Here is a 10660-nt window from a genome sequence, read left to right as displayed (position 1 = left end):
GCAGGAATGGAGATGAGACAAGAGCTCATCAGAAGTGGTAAGTCCTGGGGACAAAGTAGTCACCAACATGCTTAACTAGGGCTACGTGTTATCATTTCATCAGTCCTTTGGAAGAAAAAATCTCTGTATTTTTGGCCGCTGGGCAACATTGCTTTATGTTTTCCTTGGTTTGATCTTAATAAAATACAAAAACTCACACTGGGTTCAATGTTACGGCTCTTACTAACAGATTTTACACCCTGAGCTGTGCACTTGGAGAGGCAAGAGAGACTGCTGACTCATATCCTTTGCCACAGATCTATACAGGCTGCAGAAAACAGCCATCATCCGCCTGCCAACCCTGTGGGAAACCTGCAGGAGGATTATTCCAGACGTTGCTCATTTCTGCAAATGGAAGGAGCTGAGCTTTCCTGCCAAGGCAGAAATGGATGGGAACTCAGAGTTCCCCAGACGATGAAAAGGAGTAAAGCAGAGCTCCAATTACTCCCTGTCGGTGATTTTGCAAATCTAACGGTCCACCGCCAGGTGCCACAGAGACACAGTAAGGCCAGACACCGGCCCATAGCCCACTGTTGCTAAATTCAGCGTGTTTCTTGTACTGCTTTAAAACGAAGATAACCCCCATGTGTTAGCATTAGTGGTGTGTCTGTGAAGGCAGCTGAGCAGCCCCGCAGACAGATCTGCTGTCCTCAGAGCAGGCACAATGGAAGCAGCAACGCCTCCAAGTTTGTTACGTTTTCTTGCCTGCTCACCTCATCCCCAGAAAAGGCACCATTCCTCATGAGAAGCCACTTACTTCCATGTCTGTTCCGTCTCCAGCCTTTTTAGCCAGACCTTGCCAGTTAGTGCCAGTTCTGTCAGCGATTCATTCCTGTGTTTGCTGTGGAACAGTGCACAGAACACTGCGCAGTCCGTGGGTAGGTGTCACACAGAAAGGACCAGAGATGGAGAGCTCCATAGTCCACGTCTCATCCTGGAACGTGAAGCACGGCTTTGGGATACTGTTCCAAAATATGTGTTGCAGAGGCACTTTTCCTTCTATAATCTGAAATCTAAGCCGTGATCCTCTACTTCTGCTCGCCCTACAGTTTGCTGGTGCAGAAGCACGTGGACACTGAAGGCCGGACCTCTTTCTTCCTTCGGGCAGACTCCCAGTTTCTGGGGACAGCGGTGACAATTCTGGTAGGCAACAACTGAACTAGCCTGCACTTTTTACCTGCTTTATTGTTTAAAGTTGCTTGTTTATACGTTCTGGAAAGGTGTTTGACTGAGAATCGGTACGTTCCACTGCGTTACAACCACCTTCTTGCCCATCTTAAACTAACCCTTGCTTTGAATTCCATTGGCTGGCAGTCAGTTACCTTCGTATCTCGTGTTGCACAGAGCAGACAAACTGCTGACGTTCAGGCAGCAGTTCTCGGGCGCGCGGACCGACACCCCGTACAGTACCACGAATGCGATGCTCCTGCAGAGCAGGGAGATCCAGTCATCCAGCATAAAAGGCTCTGTCTTTGTGCAGCACGGCTAACGCGTCTTAGTGTCACCTATGTGTCTGTAAGCAAATGCTTTGTCTTAAACGTATCTGAACAGACCAGTTCCTTTGGATCTCCTGGGTACCATTATGGGATGCCCCTACCCTCATAAACAGAAGGTGAAAGTGCCAAGATCATTGTATTTAATGCTGAAACGATTGTGTTCATATTTCATCAATGGCAACATGACACATCCAGAGACACCTGGATTTTGAGGTTTTCTGCTTGTGTTAGGGCTCCAGGCAATAGTTCTTGGTCTGCTGGACTGACGGCCTCCATCCGCATCCTACAGCCAGCGCTACGCAGCTCACATCAGCACTTTCTAAGGGCCTCCTTCATCCCAGTGGCCCGAAAGGGCTGGATTTGTTCCTGTCAGGAAAACTATGTTCTTGATCGATCTTAGCTTTTGTAACAAAACCAAAGATCAATCCAATATTAAATATTTACAGCTAGTGATTTAGATTCTAGTTTCGTAATACACCACAACATGTGGACACAACAGGACCAATGGCACACAAGTTCCTGCCCATAACTAGTCCGCCAGTCTAAGCCCGTTTTACTCGCATGTTTGTGTACACCTTACTTAAGTTCGTGATGCAGTGAAGTCTTTTATTTGGTTATCTGTGTGTTTAAAAAGATCAATACACACACGTCTACGGAGGCAGTCTGAAAGCCCAGCAAATTAAATCTTCTCCTGAGCAGACCTTAATTAACCCCTGTCCTCAGCAGCTGTATGCCAGCCACCAGCTTGTGGTTCATTATTCCAGCTATTCCTTTAGGAAGTGCCACACGCCATCCTCGCCAGGGACGCTGGCCTTCCCTCGGCTGGCGTGCATTGCCTCTGGAGTGCAGGGGAGCGACCTGCCTCTGCAGACGTGTTGTGTTCCTGTGCTGGGTGGTTTCACTGGTGAGCCCTTCCTTCCCCAACCTGTCCGCAGACACAACCCAGCTAACAGGGAGCTGGCAGGGGAACACAGCCCAGCCAAAGGGTGCACACCTCCCGCTGGCAAAGGGGAGCCATCGGACACCAGAGTGCCGCCGGCCCGCCCCAGCGTGCTCCTGGGGCAGCGTGGTTACCCACTGCCCCTGCGGGGGCACGGCAGGGCTTGGCCGTGTGTGGATAGCCAAAACGCTATATTTATAGGAAACACAATGCCTCGCTGCTGTGGCGGTTTAAATATAGAGAACAGGCTGCTACTGGCATTTCAACTATCACTAGCTGGGCACGGTAGTGCCATCAGAAAATAGCCTGAGCTGCCACTGCGGTTCTGCGCACAGGCTCTTCCTCTTGCTACTTTAAAATGAGTTGGAAGAGTGTCTTTCACTGACTGGGGGATCAAGTTTGCTTCTTGAAGAGATTAAATTCTTGACATTTACTCAAAATGAGTTAACAGGCAGCTTGCTTTCTTTTCTTAAAGAAAACCTGTGGGGTGTTTTTGCTTTTTGAAACGACTGCTGCGAGTCAGTGTGTCTGGACACCTTGTACTCCACAGCCCGTCTGTCCTCCACAGCTGGGTTTGAAAAGGAACCCAACGCCACGCTGTTCCTGGTACTAGTGTTCGATCCCTAAGGGCTTTCTACCCAAGTTCCAAAGCCACGTTTCCACAGTGAGTTACCCAGGTTCAAGCCACAGACCAGCTAGTACCGCCCTGCGGCAAAGCATCCTCCTCCTCCTCCCCTCTGCCAGCTCCCCCCATCACTGGCACCAAAGCCAGGGAGCACGCAGGCTCTGCCAGGGCCAGGCCAGAAGCCAACAGTGAGCGGCTGCGGATCTTCCTCTGCTCCCTCCTTCGCTCCTCCTCCTGCCAGCCCACAGGCAGAACGGGCAGCACGGGTGCTCGCCCAGGGCCAGGCCAGAAGCCAACAGTGAGCGGCTGGGGATCTTCCTCTGCTTCCTCCTTCGCTCCTCCTCCTGCCAGCCCACAGGCAGAACGCGTAGCTATGCTGCTGTGTGGAGACAGACATGCTGGACTGGGCGTAGCTTAGTCTTGAGCAACAGAGGAAGCAAAGAGAGCCGATGACTCAGAGCAGCCGTCTCCCAGCTAGCCAGCTCCAGGGCAGCGAAAAGCACTTTCCCTTATTAGGCCAGATCATGAAACCTTCCTTCTTTTTGAGTGGTACCTAATTCTGCAGTGGTATCGCTGACTTTAATAACCAGCCTTTCGAGTCCCGCTTACCAGAGCGTAACTCCAGCTTTGCTTCTTTAAAAAAGACCAGCGCAGCAGTCGCCATGAGGTTTGACTCCACCTACTCTGGCTGACATGGCACAGCAGAGGTGGACCAGGCGCCACTCACAGCAGATGAGTATTTTAAAAGGACAGCACCCGCTTAACTTCCTGTAAATGGCTGTAATCTGCATTTCCACATCGCCACCTCAGCTCACGAGATGGTTTTGACCTCAATTACTCTGGCGGGCTACTAAGACAAACCAGCGAAAAGATGCCCTCACGTCCCCGCCAGGCCTGGCTTACAGCTTTGCCGTAAGAGCCCACAGCTGACCTTGCTCGGTTTCAGTATTTTTGTTCCATGATGTCAGAGACGTGTGTCCTCACATGAAACGTAGCACCGTGGGGGGAATGTGTCACTGAAGCGAGTTCATACAGGAATTATGCAGATGAACCGTCACGCCTCTTCTGCTAGAACGCCTACAACGCTGCTCCAGCAGCTGGAGCAGGTGACAAGGCACTGTGTGTTCTCACGTGTGGTGTGGACTATCCAAGGAAACTAAAAGCAGCATCAACCCTCTACCCGCAACTGAGCAGAGAGGTCACACTCCAGCTGCTATCTCAGAGCACTCACTGCATTACAATGTACGTGCTGTACTGTTATTTTGAAACAGAGAGTGACAGTTGTAGGTGACCGCTCTCAAACCAGGTTTTCAGATGGGTTTAAACCCATTTCCCACGCTAATCTCGTGAGCCAGAGAGTAATTCAGTAAGGAACCAGTTGCCTGGAGCAGCAGTACTGAAGTTTGCCTCGTGTGCTGTGAACGTCTCCTCTCAGGTAAAAGGCGTGTTTCTTTCCCAAATGCGAGGCAGAGGTACCTCCGCCAGCGCTCCTTCCGAGCACCCCTCCTGCACCGGCCACACTCTGCTGCTTTCACTGCACACGGATGCGGCTCAAGCCGGTTTTGTGTCCCCTGATGAAGTGTAAGTGGCTAATTGTTCAGAGTACTGCTCTAAATGACTAGTACTGAGCATTGGTACTTGGAGCATCGCTTGAACTGTTCACCGAGGACCATCACACCGGCTGCGTGACCACCACGCATGCTTGGCTGCCAGTTCAGAAGTGGTTGTTAATAAAAGACTAGCAACTCTGCAGAACAGTTGGGATGTTTTAAGTATCTGTAGGACAACAGCAGCAGATGATTGATCTCTTAAGATTACAAATGCTTCTCTTAAAGGGTGACTCCACAGCCAAAAAAGGAAACGCTAAACCAAATTCCTTCCTCAACCCACAGATGTGATACAGCAACAACAGTAACAGGGAGACAGTGAAGAGAGAAAGGCACATTTTGGGCTTGATGAGAAAGCAGCTGTCAGACCAACCACAGTGGGGTACCATGAGAAATCTCGGCGTTTAGAGGAGTGTATCTGAAACCGACTGCTGCCCTTACATATCCAGCTTATAAAACCACACGACTAAATTAGGCTTCCGTATTGTTTTATTTCCCTCTTAAAATATAGCATTGAAGCCCTGCACACATATAAATAACCCTACAGTTTCTTACACACTTTCTATCCATCGTTACTTAAAGTGCCCAACTGTGAACATTAAAAATAAAGCATTACTGTTAAAGAGTGGCTATACTTGTAGAAGCACTGGTACTCCGAGAGTGCAGGCCACTGATTTTACAAAAATCACCTGCACAAGAACACGCCCTAAGCACACGCATCAGTACGAACCCTGAACTTGCTGGGTTGGCTGGTTGGTTTTTTCCCCTCAGCTGATCTAAGAGTGATTAACGCACAGGGTTTATTTTCGAAACATGTCTTTTACATAGTGTCAGAACAAAGGATAAATGCATTACTTCTTCTTTCTAACGCCCTCCTTCCCCAACAAAGTGTTTACTGTGTCCCAAGCTGCTATGTTGATTAAAAACCAGTTGAAAAGAGCTCTGGAAATGCATGCAACTTAAAATTCACCTAAACACACTTCGAGTTATAAAGTCTGAGAGATTTTGAGTTCAGCACGTGGCTACGGTTCAGTTGGATTATGAGATGTGTTTGTCGTGGTGGCAAGATTGGTAAACACTTCTTCCTTAGTTTCAGGCTGATGTCTTTCCATTTTGGTTTCCTCTTTAGCATCTTTGTTACTGGTGTCTCCCTTGCTCTTGACTACCACAGGTTCAATCTCCATGATTTCCTGTGGTGCCTTGGGCTCTGGCAAATTTGGCTGAAGTCCATCAACTTGAACAGGTTCTGGGACATCTTCTGCTTTCTGTTCAAGTCTTTCCAAAATGTTCTGGACTTTCCTTACACCGTCTCTCCTGGCCTGGCGCACATCCGCACGACCCTCAGGGTCCACTGAGTCTAGGGCTAGTAACTCTTTGGTCAAATACTCTTCAATCATCAAGTATTTTTTGTCAGTTTTCTTGCCTTCAAAGGAGTCGACTGCCTGCTCAAGCATTTGTACTTTCTCCAGAATTGCCTCCACTTTCAAAACACCAGGGTGCTTTTGAGGTTCTCCTGTTTCTGTTGTCTTCGGTGCTGCTGATTCTTCAGGAGGAGGCTTTTCCTGTGGGGGAACAATCTTGGCTGGACAGGGAACCTTTTTATCAGCTTTCTCTGCCGTGGCTGGAGGCTTCTGGGGTGGTAGTTTAGCATCTGGTTCTTGGTGGGTGACCTGAATTGGGATATATGATAACGGTGCCTCAGGTTCAGGCTGTGGGACTGCCTTGTTTTCGGGTTTGATTTCAGGTGGTGGGGATGGTCTTGCTGGCTCCTGAGGTGGGACTTGTTGCTGAGAAACCTGGTGAGCAAGCAAGTTTGTGTTGAGACAGAGTGAACAATGCTCCCTATTTCCTTCCAAAGAGCAAGTCACCTAACATCCAATTTTCTGTACAATTTTTGCACGCACCAGATTATTAACCTTTCCTGTGCATTGCTCAGTTTTACTGCTTTAAAATAAAAAAGCACTGTCTGAAGGGCCCAGTTACTGTTTGAGCTATCGCAGATTACAAGAACCAATCAACTCTCAAAGACATTCAACCCACCAGACCCTGCCCACGTGCACTAAAATCAGCCCCAGAGGCAGTTTGGTAAGACAGGACCCTCTCCTGGTTCAAGTCAGTAAGGTTTGTGGCAGCTGACTGCAGCACAGCCAAGATTTCATCTTCTGTCACAAACTGAGAGCTGGTGCTGCTCAAAAAGCTAACGGCTTCCAGTTCCAATCCCATTTTGGGCTATTCTCATCCCGTTCCCGTTTTCAGGACGTTCCCTTTTTTGCTAGAGCTTATTTTTACTCATTTTATGGTCAGAGTACTTACAGGCAGAGGTTACTATGTCAGTCTTGTTAACTGTACTGATTAGAGACAATCCGCGGGATTACTACAGATCTAACAGTCATCAAATCAGAAATCTCTTGAGACTGAGACTAGTTTTGAAATCTGGAATTCGTGAGATCTGAATCTTCCTTCCCCTGCCACCCCCTTCGCCTATTTCCGCACATCGGCAGTGATTTTGGACAGGGGCTAGATCCAGCTCTCTTATATCGAACACTTACACTGAAACCAAAGGAAGCAAACAGCCTGCACTGACAATCTGTTACTGCTTCACCCATTACGCGTGAAGTTTTATCAGGGAGCTCAAATTCTTACCCGTAAAGATCCATTAGCATTAAAACGACACAGTCAGAGCTGTCGAATTCCCAGAATTCTTTAACTGTAGTTTTAGTAAGAATTTTGACATGGAAAAAGTGTTCCATGAGAACATGTTCCAGAAGCAAGAACACGCTTCACGTAGGAAGACTAAAGAGCTCCAAGACTGGGTTTTGCTGATCCTCTTTCTCCATAGCTAAAATGCCTTTGTCCACCTGAGACATCAGGGAGGTGCATTCACACTGATGCCACAAATCCCGCGGACCTGGTTTTCTTCTGACAAACATAATGCAGCAGCAGTGACCTCACTGTAATTGCACCAAATTATACCCTGACGGGAGGAAAATCAAGTCGTGTGTTAAATCACTTTTCAGTGACCCAACGACTCCACAGTCCCGATGGTGGAAAGGTAACCTGCTGCTGGTATGAGCTCAGCACCCCCCTGGCTATTCAAAGCCAGCAATGGAGACGGCTTTACCTGCTTTCATGGACCTGGCAGTACAAGCCAACTCTGCAGCTCTAGCCACACAGAACAAAATACCTGGCAGGGAATTCCTTCCTCGTTCTACGTACCTGGGGTCTGTCTACAACTGTCTGCACTCTGATGGGAGCTGGGGGCTGCACCTGGGTGGTGACTCTGGCCGGTGAACTTTCACGGCTCGATGAGCCCCTCTGAGACACTCTGAACGGAGACTGTGCTCGTGTTGTCTTAGGCTCCCTCTCATCGGGTTGAATTTTGTGGAACACTGGCTGGTGGGCTTGGTATTCGCCCTGCTGGGCCGGGTAGTGTGTCTTCTGTGCCTGGTGGTAGACTTGTGTCGGTTGCCGCTGGACGTTTTCGTGGATCACAGGAATTGGAATATAACCGCGAGGAAGCTGATGGCTCCCTGTGTTGGGTCTGCCAGAGGACTGAGGGGAAACCGTTGGAGAATCAGGAGCTCCAGGAGATTGAGGCTGCCATGAAAACAAAATCCATTATTAACTTTTAATCATTTTGTGCTCGCAGTAACTGTCATTTCCAAAGAGAAAAGTTGATGGTCATAGAAACTGAACTCATGATTCCGGCATGCAAGGGATCCACTTCCTTGTTGTTCTGGCCAAGGGCCTCACTACAGAAACCACAGAAGTTGTGAGAGAGCATCATTATAACAAGTAGAAACCTGAGCTACAGCATTCCCAGCCCTCAAATGAGCAGGGAGTGGATGCTCAGTCAGAATGTTTGCTGCTTTTGCACGGCTGTTCCTGTCTAAACCTGTTAAATTTGAGACAAACTCAAGTTAAGCAAATAAATTATATGCTGGAGACAAAACCAAACCCCTGACTGAGGCACACAACGTGTAGGCTTCTGATCCTGGTCACACGAACAGATTTCGGCTGGGTTGGGTTTTTTCCAGCCTGTAATTCGGCAGCAGGCCATGGCAACACACAAACGGCTAATGCCCCCTGTGCCCCTCCTCAGCCTCGTGGCACCGGCAGCGAGAGCTGCACTCGCGCAGACCTGCCGTCAGCGGGGGTGAGCACCGGGCTTGCTGCCGAATCCAGTTCCCAGCGAGTCCTAGGCTGCAGGGTTGCAGTTTGCAGAAGGCAGTTTGTTTGCTCACAGCTCTCTCCCACCTCTTGCTATGCCAATCCATCACCTCACCCACTCTGCCACAACTCCAGCAGCTGTCAGACTGTTATTTCCTCATGGGTTTGGTACACGGCTCGGGGAAAGGCCAGTTCAGACTGGAGCTGGCAGAGGACAGGGCAGGACCACACAGCCAGGAGACAAGAGAAGGGAGGGCAAGGCTGGAGAGGAAGGGGAACGAGACCCCTCTTCTGGGGCTGCTGAACTGCTCAGCTGCCCCTGAAATGGCAACTGAAATAAAGACAGGCATGCCGGTGTGCGTTACGGCACCCATCACTGCCCCTGCTGGTGGTCAGGCTGAGCTGACGTGGGGTTTGAAGGCACCACCGCAGGCTCCGGGCAGTTGATACCCACACTGAGTTTAATGGCAAGTTCTGAGGTCCCCAGTCGTTATCTAGAGGACTTCAGTAAGAGACACAGAAGACACGTTCCTGACGCCAAGCATGACAAAGCTGTAGAGCACTGGGAGAAGGAGAAGCTGAGCCTCGTCCTGATACTGCGTGGATAAGCTATCAGTAGTCAAGATGGCTGAGAAACCTGCTAACAGCATTTTAATTACGCTCTTCAGGCTCCAGACAGGTTTCCGAGAAAAAGCCACTGCTGCTGAATTACAGACCTGATGATGTATTTTTAGCCTGGTGAAGGCTGAATTTCCAGCTCATCTTACTTTGAATAAAAGTTAGGTTGGTATTTCCATAAACTACAGAAATACCGGTTCTTCTGTTTCTCTAGAGGACAGGCGGAGGAAAACCCCACCTTCTGAAACACAAAGCAAGCAGGGGAGGTTTTTTTAAAGAAGTTCATAGTTTGAAAGTATTTTAACACGTCACTGAGTGACGAAGATACTTTTCAATTCACTTTAAGAGCTGTATGTACGTTCAATCTATACACTTAATGCTACTGAAGTACTGGGCTGGAAAGCGAAGAGCCCAGCAGCAGAGCTTCCGAAATGGCCTGGCTGCTTCTAACCGGCCACTTGTATTCTTGTCTCTCACTTTGTTCACCTCAGTTTGACTCATGGTGCAGAACCCGAGAGACTCGCCTGTATCCTCTGCTTGTGGGAGAGCCAGTATGAACCCCCAAACAACCCTCCCCTGCTGCAGGACCTGCTCAGCTCAGAGGCTCCTGTCTCGCAGCAGCCACTTGCACACAGTTGCTTCCGCAGCCTCGCCCTAGACAGAAGGCAGGCGCTGCTAGGAAAACCTGACGCGTTCCCGCCGCCCTGACTGCGGGGAGAGCCAGTATGACCCCCCAAACACCCCTCCCCTGCTGCAGGACCTGCTCGGCTCAGAGGCTCCTGTCTCGCAGCAGCCACTTGCACACAGTTGCTTCCGCAGCCTCGCCCTAGACAGAAGGCAGGCGCTGCTAGGAAAACCTGACGCGTTCCCGCCGCCCTGACTGCGCACCTTTGCATTTTTGCACTCTGCAAGTATTGGGAAAATGCAATCCTGGGGCAAGTCTGGCTGGCTGAAGGACAAACTGCCCGCGTGACGTTCCGGTCATCAGTGCTGCAAAGACCAAAGCAAGCACACCCCAGCGACGCTGCGCAGTTACCTCGGGTCCGTGCGCGGCCGGCGCTTGGGCTGCTGCAGCTGCCGGTGTCTGTCCACATTGTTTATCCGTCTGAGAAGCCTCCGCTGGCCCCCTTGGAGGGGACTCGGGGCTGGCGTAGGCCCCTCTGAG

General features: G+C 49.8%; 1 protein-coding gene across 1 annotated transcript in view; it reads right to left on the bottom strand.

Moving 5' to 3' along the window:
- Positions 1-5178: 5178 nt before the first annotated feature.
- The window catches only part of BAG3 (BCL2-associated athanogene 3), a 7185-nt gene continuing 1703 nt past the window's right edge, over positions 5179-10660 (bottom strand). Inside the window, exons 4-6 of the mRNA XM_010132064.1 lie at positions 10532-10655; positions 7924-8304; positions 5179-6503 (exon numbers count right to left, since the gene is read on the bottom strand). Coding sequence (XP_010130366.1) covers positions 5730-6503; positions 7924-8304; positions 10532-10655 — 1279 coding nt within the window. The 3' untranslated portion in view covers positions 5179-5729. The remainder of the gene's footprint in view (positions 6504-7923; positions 8305-10531; positions 10656-10660) is intronic.

The sequence above is a fragment of the Buceros rhinoceros genome, unplaced genomic scaffold (assembly GCF_000710305.1).
Source record: "Buceros rhinoceros silvestris isolate BGI_N320 unplaced genomic scaffold, ASM71030v1 scaffold17342, whole genome shotgun sequence".
Taxonomy (NCBI): domain Eukaryota; kingdom Metazoa; phylum Chordata; class Aves; order Bucerotiformes; family Bucerotidae; genus Buceros; species Buceros rhinoceros.
The sequence above is the reverse complement of the archived record's forward strand: the minus strand, read 5'-3'. Positions and strand labels throughout refer to the sequence as shown.